Genomic DNA, 14,648 nt, shown 5'->3' with positions numbered 1-14,648 from the left:
TGTGTGCTTCTAACTTCTGTTTTTATACTTCTCTACTCCTTTAGAATGATTCTAGGGTCAAAATCTATTCATATTCTGATTTTAAGGGTTACTTTTCTTATAAAGCATGAATTAAAATGTAATGAGTTAATCTATCCACCCACAATAGCAATGTTCAGTGTAAGCTACTCTCTGGAGTCTAAAAATAAGTTTATCATTGATTAATTATCTCAACACAAGGTAATGATATAAACTAAATTCCATTGCTGTTAATGAGCATTTTTAACCGGGTAATAACATAAATGTCCCAATGCAAATCTCCAATAATGAATGAAAAGTAGTGTAGTTAAATTATATCCTGTCAAATAATAGGAACTTGCTTTGCCAAGCAACTCAATAGGGCTATAGTCTCTAAAATTTCAGTTGGATAAGAATCCCCTGGAATGCTTGTTAAAATGCAAATTTGCCAATATTACTTATTTCAGAAACTTGAGGTGGTGTCTGGGAAGCAGAATGTTCAATAAGGACTCCAGATATTGCTAAAGCAGTTAGCATTGTCAGGCCTGAGGATAGGCTGACCATAAAAACCAGTTTGCCTGGAATATGCTCTATGTTTGTCTGTGGTCTTGTATACATTTGTATAGTGCCCCTTTCACTCTCAAAAGTGTCTGAGATCGAGTCATAACTTAGTTAGCCCTATCTAGAAACTACAGTTAACAGACTGGCATAGGGGAGCTTCATTATTGGTCTCATGATTCTGGCTTGAATTGAGCAATGAAGTGTCTTCCAAGCTCTCACCTCTCTATTTTGGACTTCCCAGCTGTTTTTTTTTTTTTTAATTTTTTTTTAAATTTATTATTTATTTATTATTTTATTTTTGGCTGTGTTGGGTCTTCGTTTCTGTGCGAGGGCTTTCTCTAGTTGAGGCAAGTGGGGGCCACTCTTCATCGCGGTGCGCGGGCCTCTCACTATCGCGGCCTCTCTTGTTGCGGAGCAGAGGCTCCAGACGCTCAGGCTCAGCAGTTGTGGCTCACGGGCCCAGCCGCTCCGCGGCATGTGGGATCCTCCCAGACCAGGGCTCGAACCCGTGTCCCCTGCATTGGCAGGCAGATTCTCAACCACTGCGCCACCAGGGAAGCCCCCCAGCTGTTTTTAATCCTGAATTTCCTGAATCCCAGCGTGCTCATGCTTCCTGATGACCCAAAAGATAAATTCATTACTAAGATGTTCACTGATCTTCTGAAAATTTGCATACAATGATAGCCCATATTCTGGGAGAGAATAAAGATTAGTATAAGGGACTATATTACCAATTATATCAATGCAGCCATCAATGATAAAGAGTAAAATTTGTAATTATAGAATATGTAGTAAGTACTTAATGAATAATACTAGCTCTAAGATACTAGAGGAATGGTGGCAGTTTTTGCGGGGGAAGCAAATGACATTTCTAGCATCCCTCAATCCATATAACATAATCAAATACCTGGGCCCAAGTACAAGTGGCATATGGAACCTGAAAAAGTACAAGGACAGAGATATTTGAAGGTATAAGTCTGGATTTAAGGTGAGTTGTGCCAACAGACATAGACAGGTTTTATGACAAGAGTTCAGAGAATATTCAAGTTTTGCAAGAAATAAAATGGGAAAAAATAGATTGCTTTGTAGCATAAACCAAACATGTGTCCTTTGGAGAGAAACAAAGTACTGAAATATTTAAGTGATTTTTACTTGCATGTGCCTTGTTATATTGTGGCTCTATTATCAAGTCCACTCTGATTTGCTCTGTTGAGTTTTCAATTAAGAAATGCCTTGTAAAATACCTGACATCATAAAAAATAAAATAAAACCCCTGAGTAGAAATATAAAACACATTACAAAAATGCAATGTAAGGGGGCTTCCCTGGTGGCGCAGTGGTTGAGAGTCTGCTTGCCAATGCAGGGGACACGGGTTCGAGCCCTGGTCTGGGAAGATCCCACATGCCGCGGAACAACTAGGCCCGTGAGCCACAACTACTGAGCCTGTGCGTCTGGAGCCTGTGCTCCACAACAAGAGAGGCCACGACAGTGAGAGGCCCGCGCACCGTGATGAAGAGGCCCCCGCTCGCCGCAGCTAGAGAAAGCCCTCGCACAGAAACGAAGACCCAACACAGCCAAAAATAAATAAATAAATAAATAAATAAAAAATAAATAAAAAAATGCAATGTAAGTATAAAGGAAGTTTTTAAGATATAAATTAGAAAACAAAATGAATGCTTGGACTAAAGATAGAGTGTGGAGAACCACCAATTTGAAACTTGCAAACCATAATCCAGGAAATGTAAGTTTAGCATGTAGTGACTTTAAAGGTGCACAATCTCATCTCCAGATTTCTGTCTTTTGGAATACTGAGAGACAAAGTAAATCCTCATGTAAACTGGTTAAGTTCCAGACAACAATTTCAAGAGAATTCAAAGTGTGAAATATGGGTATATCTTTAATGCCCCAGCATTACATTACTAACAGAAAATTTCATAAAAGGAGAAAGTCTTCTTCAGGAAAGAAAGTACCTTTCAGGAAGTATTTTCTTCAATATCAGATAAAACATGAATTTCAGAAAAATTTCTACGTGTAGAAAAGATTCTCAGTCAACATTTTCTTATGATCTACACTGTCAGACAATGTATAGAAACATATTTTGAACAAGTGGGAATAAGAGTTATATTTGAAACAATTATTGTCAAAATTAAATTCCTGAAGTAAAGCAACTGTTTTCTAGGTATATTGGAAGTTACCTATTGAAGTTACAGACACTAACTAGTGCTGACCGCCATGTCTCCAGAAAGGTAGGAAACTATAAGTTAACAAGGTAACAGTTACTGCATATATCTGCTATGGGGTTGCTTAAAAACAATATAATTAGGCTAAACTACCATGCTTACTTTAGAAATTATCATTTGACAGAGTGGTGTTGCAGTTAACTTAATGTGTAATGACTAAATTTGTTTTCAACTAATAGTTTTCAGGTACGGTGGCAGCAATTCCTATTAATCAGGAATTCAATATGACTCCCACAACAGGTTTTAAATAAAATGGATTCAGCCCTAATAAATGTCTGTTCAGTGTATGGTTTATAACGATTCTCAACTGGAAGTTGAAGCAAAAGTCAGTAACAAAGTTAAGGTTCACCCTCCAGAAATAAAATTAAACATACTGGCAGAACTAGAAAAACATGGATAAAAACTATTTTAAAGTATCTTATAGGATAATTAAAATATTTTTCAAGACTAAATGAATACATACATAAACAAATAAAATATTAGAGCAACCCACCTTCCCAGAGGAGTCCAAAGAAGCTTGTGGATCTCCAGTTGCATCTATAGATCCAGGACACGGAGGTAGGCTGGGGCTGAAGGCCATGAGATCTGCCTTGGGCGGCCCCTCCCCAGAGCACACCCGCTGCCGCCTCTGCTGCGAGTAAGACCAGCTCCCCACCGCGCTGGAGCACACCAGCGTGGGCTTCCCGGGCCCGCACGCGCCCTCGCTGGGCGGCGCCGAGCACCGCAGCGCCGTGTACAGCAGCAGCGTGAGCACCAACAGGCTGGACACCGCGCAGATGGCGATGATCAGGTACACGTTCACGTCCACCAGAGCGGCCTCCGCGCCAGCGGCGCCCGTCGACGCCCGCGAAGAGGCCTTGGGCGCCTGGCCGCTGTCCTCCAGCGACAGCAGCACGGTGGCCGTGGCCGTCAGCGCCGGCTCGCCGTGGTCCTTCACCAGCACCAGCAGGCGCTGGCGCAGCGCGTCCGCCTCGTCCAGGGCGCGCGTCGTGCTGATCTCGCCCGTGTACAGCCCCACGCGGAACGGGCTGTGCGCGCCACCCGCCGCCGGCTGCAGCTCGTACGACAGCCACGCGTTGTAGCCCGAGTCCGCGTCCACCGCGCGCACCTTCGCCACCACGTGGCCCGCGCCCACCGACCGAGCCACCCGCTGGCTCAGCGCTCCCGCCCCGCCGCCCGGCCCGGGCAGCAGCAGCGCGGGCGCGTTGTCGTTCTCGTCCAGCACGAACACCTGCAGCGTCACGTTGCTGCCCAGAGGCGGCACGCCCGCGTCGCGCGCGCTCACCTGGAACTGCAGCAGCTCCAGCTCCTCGTGGTCCAGCGGCTGCAGCGCGTACACCTTGCCGCTCTCCGCGTGCACCGACACGTAGCTCGACAGCGCTCGCTCGCCCACCCGCCGCTCCACCAGCGAGTAGGACACCAGCGCGTTCTCCTGCGCGTCCGCGTCCCGAGCCGACACCGTGAAGATGTGGCAGCCGGGCGGACTGTTCTCCTTCACGAACACCGTGTACTCGGGCTGCGCGAACACGGGCGCGTTGTCGTTCACGTCGGACACCTCCACGGACACGCTGGCTGTGGCCGACAGCGAAGGCGAGCCCCCGTCCCTCGCGGTCACCACCACTTTATAGTTCGCCACCCTCTCGCGGTCCAGGGCGCTGTCCAGCACCAGCGAATAGTAATTCTTGAAGGTGGACACCAGTTTGAAGGGGACATGAGGCGTCAGGGAACAGGTCACCTGTCCATTTGCACCTTCGTCTCGGTCAATAACGCTGATCAGGGCAATGATTGTCCCCAGCTGTGCATCCTCTTTGACAGGGAGCCAGAGCGTTTTGATAATCAACTCTGGAGCAAAGTCATTAGTGTCCACAACTTCCACAAGAACTGTACAGTGACCAGCCAGGGGTGGGAGGCCTTTATCTATCGCCTCTACTGGAATTTTGTAGGCTTTACTTTCTTCAAAATCTATATGTCCTATTGCTATAATCTTCCCATTTAGGGGGTCTATGTAGAACTTAAATTTTATATCTGGAGAAACGTCACTAGAGAATGAGTAAATAATATCCCCATTCAAGCCTTCGTCTAAATCTGAGGCGTTAAGTTTAATTATGAACGTTGCATTGGGAACGTTTTCTGGTAATTTCACCGCATAGAGTGTTCTGTCGAAAGCTGGGGCGTTGTCATTGGCGTCCAGCACTTTGACGAGTAACTGAACTGTGCCAGTCAGCTCAGGTTTGCCTCTGTCAGTGGCCGTGAGCACTAAATGAAGTTCCGGAGATTCTTCCCTGTCTAAAGGTTTTCGTAATACAAGTCCCAGAGGCTTTACCTGTTGGTCGGTGGTTGGTACGTCCAGAGAGAAATACTCATTGGAGCTCAGCCTGTAAGTCAACAGAGCGTTCTCCCCGATATCTGCATCGGAGGCGCCCTCTAGTGGAAACCGAGAGTCAAGCGGCCTGGATTCCGCGATAAACAGATTCCTTTGTGTTCCGGGGAACACAGGAGGATTGTCGTTAATGTCCTTCACCTCCACTTCCACATGGAAAACCTGCAGCGGCCGGTCCACGATCACCTCCAGGTGGATGCTGCACTCCGCGCTCCGCCCGCACAGCTCCTCCCGGTCGATCCGAGAATTCACAAACAAAATGCCATTCTGCAGATTTACCTCCAGAAGGTCTCCGCGGCCTTTGGAATCCAACTGGAACAAGCGAGGCACCAGCTCCGCCAGCTCCAGCCTTAGGTCCTGGGCGATGTGGCCCACGAAAGTGCCATGTTTGGCCTCCTCCAGGACTGAGTAGTGGACCTGGCTGCTCCCGGTCTCCCAGGCTGTGAGAATGATAAACAGTAGCAGTAGATCCCGGTCCCCTTGGTCGCCTCGACTTGAGTACAACATTTCAAACACTCGAGGTTTTTTATAGTTAGCGAAAAAATTTTCAAAACTAGGGGAAATCTTCTGATTCCTTCAGTCCCATCCTGCTGTGTTCGTCACTGTTCTGCCCTAGGAGACTATAAAAGACCGGAGTGTCTTTCCAAAGCCTAAAAGATGGCTTTGAATCAGAGAATTTCTCAGCCGAGAGTGACATCACGTGGCCCCAAAAGTAAGTACATGTTTTATGAATAAACATTTCACCATTATCCTGCAAAGTTTTGTTTCATTCTCTGAATTTTTTCTTAATCGTTGATGAAATAGAGAACGACATTTCTCTTGTTGGAAGCATTCTAGTGAAATAAATGCGGCTAAATGTTTAGTATAAACCAAAACTGTGGCTTTCTGTTACCTGAGGAAACTAAACTCTCCACACAATTTAAAAATAATCACAGAAATGAAGTGAGAATAAAAATGATCAGTTAAACAACCAGGGATTTTAAATTGGAAAATTCTTTTGTTCTGTAATTCAGGATCTCCCACATACATAGACTTAGGATTCTGCCTAGAAGAATTCGATGACTCACTGTTCCTAGGGTCTCTAGGAGACCAGAAATCTACTGATGAAAGAGAAACTTGCTCATGTGTGAAAAAAATAAATCTAGAAAACTGAGCAAAAAATTGAGGTATTTTTCTTAAGTAATTTTATGAATTGAATATATGTAAAATATTTTAATATAAGAATTTGCTTTAATATATTTTGTAGGGAGAAACGTCTATATTTTTCTCTTTATTAGAATTAATGTGATTTCTTTTCAGAAATGTGTTGCATTCCTATATGTATATAGTTGCATTTTTCCAAGCCTTAATACTTATGAATATCTTTTTACAATCCCCAATATAGTTTACATTATGTCTTTTCATAATACATAATACATACATTTTAATTTCATTATTGTTCATCCTTAGTACTTAGGACAATTTCTGTTTTTAAAGTTATGCTTGGGATTTTTCCTTCTTAGTATCTATTTAACAAGGAAAGCTCATTTGTGAACTACTCTCATTCTAAACTGCAAGTAGATTAATTACATCTAGATTTTAGTGCTTTTCAAGAGTAAAGGCAAAATTATCAGTTTATGGTACCATTAATGCTCCTGTATATCTATCTTTTCTTTCATATTCTTACAGCTACCTGCCTAAGAAACGTTTTTAACTAATTGCTGCTATCCTTAATTATTGCAGTAGCTTCCTAGATTGTCTTTCCATCCAATCTTCTGAAACATGGTGTTGACTTTTTTTGCTCAAGATCTTTTGATAGTTCCCAATTTACTTCTGAAGAATCCAAATTCTTTAATCTGCTACTCAAAGTTACTTAGTCTAGTACTCAGAATCAAGAGATATTTTCATATTACTTTTTCTGACTTTATTCTATGTGAACCATATGTTTTAACCACAGTGGACTATTCCATGTTTCCAGTCATATAGAGGCTTTTGTGTGTCTTCAGGTTTGCTTAATTTTCTCCTTCACAGAAGTATTCATTATTCTCAATATTCTTTCAGGGTAACTTACCCTTTTAAAAACCGTTGAAAACACCATGACCCTTCAAGTGTTCCTTCAGAAAGACAAATAGGGAGTGATTTTCTTTCAACCCCAGCTTTGCTTTTGGGCCTGTTATAATATCTTGTCTTTCATTGTATGACCCATATATTTACTTTATCTCAAACGTTTTGATGTCAGAGGCTGGGTTTTGATAATTCAGTGGTCCCTGGCATGCTAACATGGTCTTGGAATCGCCTAAGGGTCCTACTAATGATTAATGAAGACTGATGACTATATTTTAAAAGTTATTCTATATCACTTTCTATATAAATGGTCTACTTCCATGGTTAATAGGCAGTAACTACTACTAACTTTTAAATCATCATAAAACATACTGTGTACTTATTTTTGAGGAAGAGAAAACACCATTAATGGAAAAGAACAAAGATTTCAAACACCTACTCAGACCTCTAAATGATCTGAAGCAACTTATAAGTATGAAAAAAGACATCACTGTCAACACAAGATAGTCTAAACTTTCCTTGAGGAGACTTTATCTAAATAAATTTCTAGATTCCAAAAGGTTTCCCACATCCACAATGGTAATTGGACTTCCCAAAACCGGTGAAACTGACTTTTAGATGAGTTTTTAAATTCTATCACAAAGAATTCAAAATACTGACACATTGTAGGTTAACCTGAAAATAACTTCACAAAAGATAACTTTTACATAAAATAAGAGTAATATAGAAGGCCATAATGACTTTCTAACGTTTTAGTTTTTCTTTTTCCAGTTATTAACTCCTTGAACTCTTTTGAATAATAACTAAATTTTGTTATGCACATAGTATTTGACAGACATTTTATAAACAACTTTATAAATATTAACTTGATACAAAAATTCTATGCAATAGAATTCATACTCATCATGCGTAGAATGTGAAACCAAGGAATTGAAATAACAAGTGCTTTATCAAAGGCTGTATGAACAAAAACTGGTAGAGGTGGAGTTTTAACCCAGGAAGCTCCAGAATCCACAGTATTTAATAACTGAGCTCTGGTACCTTTCAATTTAGGAAATATTTAATAGCTAAAATCATTACCATTCACCTGAAACTAATACAAAATTGTTAATCAACTATATACTCCCATATAAAATAAAAAGTTAAAAATAAACAAATAAAACCATTAACATAGATAGAAGAGTGCAAAGTATTAAAATACAGATTACATTTTGACTCCATCTTTGTGATAAGCACACCCCTAAAATGAAATTCGAATATCAATTAGAGAGTTGTAGGAACACAGAACTAAAATTATCGAAATGATGAGAGTTGTCAAATAAATGGTAGGTGATGGAAAGTGTCTTGTTTCTAATTAAGGAATTTTTTTTTCTTAAACTGCTTTTTTTTTAAATTTTATTTGTTTATTTATTTATTTATGACTGTGTTGGGTCTTCGTTTCTGTGCGAGGGCTTTCTCTAGTTGCGGCAAGCGGGGGCCACTCTCTTCATCGCTCTCTTCATCGCGGTGCGCGGGCCTCTCACTATCGCGGCCTCTCTTGTTGCGGAGAACAGGCTCCAGACACGCAGGCTCAGTAACTGTGGCTCACGGGCCCAGCTGCTCCGCGGCATGTGGGATCTTCCCAGACCAGGGCTCGAACCCGTGTCCTCTGCATTGGCAGGCAGATTCTCAACCACTGCGCCACCAGGGAAGCCCTAATTAAGGAATTTTTAAAAACCAATTAGGGCATCCCTGGTGGTGCAGTGGTTGGGAGTCTGCCTGCCAATGCAGGGGACACGGGTTCGAGCCCTGGTCTGGGAGGATCCCACATGCCGTGGAGCGGCTGGGCCCGTGAGCCACAATTGCTGAGCCTGCGTGTCTGCAGCCTGTGCTCCGCAACAGGAGAGCCTGCGATGGTGAGAGGCCCGCGCACCGCGATGAGGAGTGGCCCCCGCTTGCCACAACTAGGGAAAGCCCTCGCACAGAGACGAAGACCCAACACAGCCATAAATAAATAAATAAAATTTTTTTAAAAAGCTATTGCTTTGATCTGGAGGTAAAAATCATTTTTAAAAAAACCAATTAGGGCTTCCCTGGTGGCGCAGTGGTTGAGAATCTGCCTGCCAATGCAGGGGACACGGGTTCAAGCCCTGGTCTGGGAAGATCCCACATGCCGCGGAGCAACTAGGCCCGTGAGCCACAATTACTGAGCCTGCGCGTCTGGAGCCTGTGCTCCGCAACAAGAGAGGCCGCGACAGTGAGAGGCCCGCGCACCGTGATGAAGAGTGGCCCCCACTTGCCACAACTAGAGAAAGCCCACGCACAGAAACGAAGACCCAACACAGCCAAAAATAAATAAATAAATAAATAAATAAATAAATAAAAAATTTAAAAAAAAAAAAAAAAACCAATTAAACATTTAGGAGAATTGAGTAATTAAAGTTATATCCAAGAATCAGGTAGGCATAGATAGAATAGAAAATCTAAGTGTACCATCACTTTCACAAGGGAGAAACTCCACATTTGATTCAAACAGTAAAGATAAGCATATTTTAAAAATACACAGCCATTAAAGTTAAGGACTAAAATTAAAATTATTTCTTTCATGTAATGTGCTTTTAATAGCCAAATAAAATTTAGGCACTGAAGGTATTGTGAGAAATATAAAATAAGCTACAAAATAATACTGGTTTCAGGTTACTTACAGGTGAGCAAAGGAAATAAAATGTCATATATTGCTGGTCATAAATGTTAAAGAAATTAAGAAATACATTAATAACAAATTAAGAATTGAGTGTTGCAGAAACCATTCATTCCATTCCATTAAGTTCCACCTTTCTCTCCAAAGGAATATGCTTAAAATCTATGACCAACTAACATCAAGGCAGGTCAAACAGTTACAAGAAGCAAAGATTAAAAAAAGACAAGAAGGGGCTTCCCTGGTGATGCAGTGGTTGAGAATCCGCCTGCCAACGCAGGGGACATGGGTTCGAGCCCTGGTCTGGGAAGATCCCACATGCCGCGGAGCAACTGGGCCCATGAGCCACAACTACTGAGCTTGCGCGTCTGGTGCCTGTGCTCCGCAACAAGAGAGGCCACGATAGTGAGAGGCCCGCGCACCGCGATGAAGAGTGGCCCCCGCTTGCTGCAACTAGAGAGAGCCCTCCCACAGAAACGAAGACCCAACACAGCCAAAAATAAATAAATAAAATTTTTTTTAAAAAGACAAGAAGAATAAAAAAATGAAAAGATTAAAAAAATAATAATAAACTTTCTTGGACTCTCAAAGTTTTACTGTACAAAACTAAAAATGTTAACTTGAATTAATGAGTCCTAATCATCCTGCATATTCTGTGTAATAAAGATTTATAAATTAATCATTTGAACAGCAAGAATGGAATTAATAGTTTTTCTAATCAAATTATTTTTCTAAATCATATATAAAATATGTTTAAATGTGAAATATTTTTGCATAATATTCCGACTGATCTACAAAGGGCTGATAGTATTTTCCTCAATATTATCATTAGAGGTAAGAAGATTTTTATCAGATTAAAAGAAATGAGTTACTATACGTAGATCCTCCAAAAATGTTGTCATTGATGTGACTGTAAAAAAGTATCTGATAATAAAGCACATATCTTGAAATAGTACAATGTTCTGTTTGATATTCTGTTGAAAGGAATATTAAATATTTGTTCACTTTTGATTTTATTTTTATCTGGTCTATAATAAATTTGGTAAGAATATGAAAACATGCAAATTTTGAAGAGAAATTATTATTCTGTACTTTATTACCAAACTGCTTAAAATACCAATAAACACTATATACATGTAGTATATATAGTAATATCTGTTTCTCTATACCTATGTAACAGACCCTAAGAGAGAGAAGAAAATAAAATGGATGGGCTCTGATCTTAAAGTAAAAGTAATCGCCAGAAAATATGTAAATATTATCAAAACATAGTATATGAACTAAGGTTAAAACTACATACAATGAAAAATAAACACTATTTGGAGGAATGTATATAAACTGGTTGTCGTTAGGGTTCAGAAAGTTAGGTATTACAAAGAATAAAATCGTATTCAGTAAGAAGAAATTTATCCAAGAAAAATTTGAATTTGAGTAGAAACCCAACACATGGAGAATGGTTAATGTCTGATGGCACTGAGAAACAGCGATTAAATTCGCCATATACACGTGTATCAAATCATCACGTTTTATACCTTAAACATACTCAATGTTATTCACCAAATATATCGCAATAAATCTGGGGGAAAAAAGATTAATTTTAAATATTTTTAAACCACAGTAACGTTTGAATACCGAAGTGTGAAAACGTGCTATATATTAAAAAAGAAAAATAAATGTGAAATGTTATAAAATTATAAAATTTCATCTTAAATATTTTAATATCAGTATAAATGGACCTACCTCCGTGCAATGATCAACATCTTGCAGTTTGCCCGCGTTCTCTGAACCTGGGAACGGAGGCAGGCTGGGGCTGAAGGCCATGAGATCTGCCTTGGGCGGCCCCTCCCCAGAGCACACCCGCTGCCGCCTCTGCTGCGAGTAAGACCAGCTCCCCACCGCGCTGGAGCACACCAGCGTGGGCTTCCCGGGCCCGCACGCGCCCTCGCTGGGCGGCGCCGAGCACCGCAGCGCCGTGTACAGCAGCAGCGTGAGCACTAACAGGCTGGACACCGCGCAGATGGCGATGATCAGGTACACGTTCACATCCACCAGAGCGGCCTCCGCGCCAGCGGCGCCCGTCGACGCCCGCGAAGAGGCCTTGGGCGCCTGGCCGCTGTCCTCCAGCGACAGCAGCACGGTGGCCGTGGCCGTCAGCGCCGGCTCGCCGTGGTCCTTCACCAGCACCAGCAGGCGCTGGCGCGGCGCGTCCGCCTCGTCCAGGGCGCGCGTCGTGCTGATCTCGCCCGTGTACAGCCCCACGCGGAACGGGCTGTGCGCGCCACCCGCCGCCGGCTGCAGCTCGTACGACAGCCACGCGTTGTAGCCCGAGTCCGCGTCCACCGCGCGCACCTTCGCCACCACGTGGCCCGCGCCCACCGACCGAGCCACCCGCTGGCTCAGCGCTCCCGCCCCGCCGCCCGGCCCGGGCAGCAGCAGCGCGGGCGCGTTGTCGTTCTCGTCCAGCACGAACACCTGCAGCGTCACGTTGCTGCCCAGAGGCGGCACGCCCGCGTCGCGCGCGCTCACCTGGAACTGCAGCAGCTCCAGCTCCTCGTGGTCCAGCGGCTGCAGCGCGTACACCTTGCCGCTCTGCGCGTGCACCGACACGTAGCTCGACAGCGCTCGCTCGCCCACCCGCCGCTCCACCAGCGAGTAGGACACCAGCGCGTTCTCCTGCGCGTCCGCGTCCCGCGCCGACACCGTGAAGACGTGGCAGCCGGGCGGGTTGTTCTCCTTCACGAACACCGTGTACTCGGGCTGCGCGAACGTAGGCGCGTTGTCGTTCACGTCGGACACCTCCACGGACACGCTGGCTGTGGCCGACAGGGAAGGCGAGCCCCCGTCCCGCGCTGTAACCACCACCTCATAGTTCGACACACTCTCGCGATCCAAGGCGCTGTCCAGAACCAATGAATAGTAATTCTTGAAGGTGGACACTAGTTTGAAGGGAACATGGGGCGTCAGAGAGCAGGTCACCTGCCCGTTGGCACCTGAGTCGAGATCGGACACGCTAATTAGGGCAATGACAGTGCCGAAATGAGCGTCCTCTCGGACAGGCAAGGATAAGGAAGTCAGTGCAATCTGAGGAACATTATCATTTTTATCCAAAACTTTCACCAAGATGGTGCAATGACCAGCCATGGGAGGGTGGCCTTTGTCTGTCGCATCAATACGCATTTTGTATAAATTTATATTTTCAAAATCTAAATTCCCTTGAATTACTATTTCTCCAGTATTTGGATCTATTCTAAACTGGTTACTAACCATGGGTGGAACAAGACTATTAAAAGAGTATGAAAACTCCCCATTCGCTCCTTCATCCCTATCAGAAGCATTCAGTCTCATAACTATTGTTCCGTTATCTGAATTTTCAAATATTTTTGCTTCATACTCAGACTGTCCAAAACTGGGAGCATTGTCATTCACATCCAGTACGGTGACCAGCAGCTGAACAGTGGCAGTGAGCTCAGGTTTGCCTTGGTCAGTGGCCATGAGGAATAAGTTATGTTCGGGCGCTTCCTCTCTGTCCAACGATTTCCTTAACACGAGCGCAATTTGTGTAGTGTCATCACTGTTTGTTTTCACATCTAACGCGAAGTTTTCGTTGGAACTGAGCTTGTAGGTTAAGACAGAATTTGAGCCCACATCTGCATCCGACGCGCCCTCTAGTGGAAACAACGAATCTGGCAGCCTAGATTCGGAAATCAACACTCTTTGTTCCTTTACCGGGAACACAGGCGGGTTGTCGTTAATGTCCTTCACCTCCACTTCCACATGGAACACCTGCAGCGGCCGGTCCACGATCACCTCCAGGTGGATGCTGCACTCCGCGCTCCGCCCGCACAGCTCCTCCCGGTCGATCCGAGAATTCACAAACAAAATGCCATTCTGCAGATTTACCTCCAGAAGGTCCCCGCGGCCTTTGGACGCCACCCGGAACAGACGCGGCACCAGCTCCGCCAGCTCCAGCCCCAGGTCCTGGGCGATGCGGCCCACGAAGGTGCCATGTTTGGCCTCCTCCGGGACGGAGTAGTGGATCTGGCCGCTCCCGGCTTCCCAGGCTACAAAGAGCAGAAGCGAGAGAAGCAAACACCGGGATCTCAGTCGGCCTTCAGGTGTAATAAGCATTTCAAATACTTGCTGGTTTAGTTCCATCAGGAAATCTTGTCTAGGCATTAAGATGAAATATTGTATGATCCCGAGTCTGTTAATTCAGTTCTTCCGCGCCTGCCATCATTCAACACTCGTGGAAGGATGCAGTAATGGGAGCAATGGACTTGAATAACAGCTAGTGTAACTTCACGGTAGACAGCGACATCATGCGGCTCGAAAGGGTAAGAAATGAATTCACAACGAAGCTACGCTATAGTTGTTGAAATTAAAGATAGATATTCATATTACATATAAATATGCCTTATTTTAATAGTAAATCTCTTCATGTTTGTAATTTGCAGGGTCAGTTTATCTCGTCTGTTTTCTTTTATTAGTTCGGAGTAGGGTAAGCGTTCAAAATACTCATAGTGAAACAACTTTCCTCCCAATAATGTAAAAACTGTATCAACCATTTTAGAAAGCTTAAGTGTGATATGAACCAGGCTTGGGAATTAGAAGTGAAAACTATCCTACATATTTGTATAGAGAAGAAACATGTGCATGTATTTCTGTCACAAGATATACTATTATATTTTGAGAAAAGAGTGTAATTTTAAATTAGCAAATTTTACCCAAATTTTAAAAACCTTATAGATTA

General features: G+C 43.5%; 2 protein-coding genes across 8 annotated transcripts in view; both read right to left on the bottom strand.

The window, feature by feature from the left end:
• The window catches only part of LOC103005898 (protocadherin alpha-2), a 128,555-nt gene that overhangs the window by 88,456 nt on the left and 25,451 nt on the right, over positions 1–14,648 (bottom strand).
• LOC103008617 (protocadherin alpha-C2) overlaps positions 1–14,648 on the bottom strand; it is a 155,138-nt gene that overhangs the window by 121,779 nt on the left and 18,711 nt on the right. For 4 of the 7 annotated variants that reach the window (XM_057541356.1, XM_057541357.1, XM_057541366.1 and 1 more), the window contains exon 1: positions 11,639–14,053. The exons of 1 other annotated variant lie outside the window; for it this stretch is intronic. In XM_057541356.1, the coding sequence (XP_057397339.1) occupies positions 11,639–14,053 (2,415 nt within the window). Of the gene's footprint in view, positions 1–5,673; positions 5,799–11,638; positions 14,054–14,648 lie in introns of those variants that run through there. 2 more of the 7 variants (XM_057541364.1, XM_057541365.1) reach the window with 2 other exon arrangements.

Source organism: Balaenoptera acutorostrata, chromosome 2 (genome assembly GCF_949987535.1).
Source record: "Balaenoptera acutorostrata chromosome 2, mBalAcu1.1, whole genome shotgun sequence".
NCBI classification, from domain to species: Eukaryota; Metazoa; Chordata; class Mammalia; order Artiodactyla; family Balaenopteridae; genus Balaenoptera; species Balaenoptera acutorostrata.
This window is presented reverse-complemented; position numbering and strand designations above follow the sequence as displayed.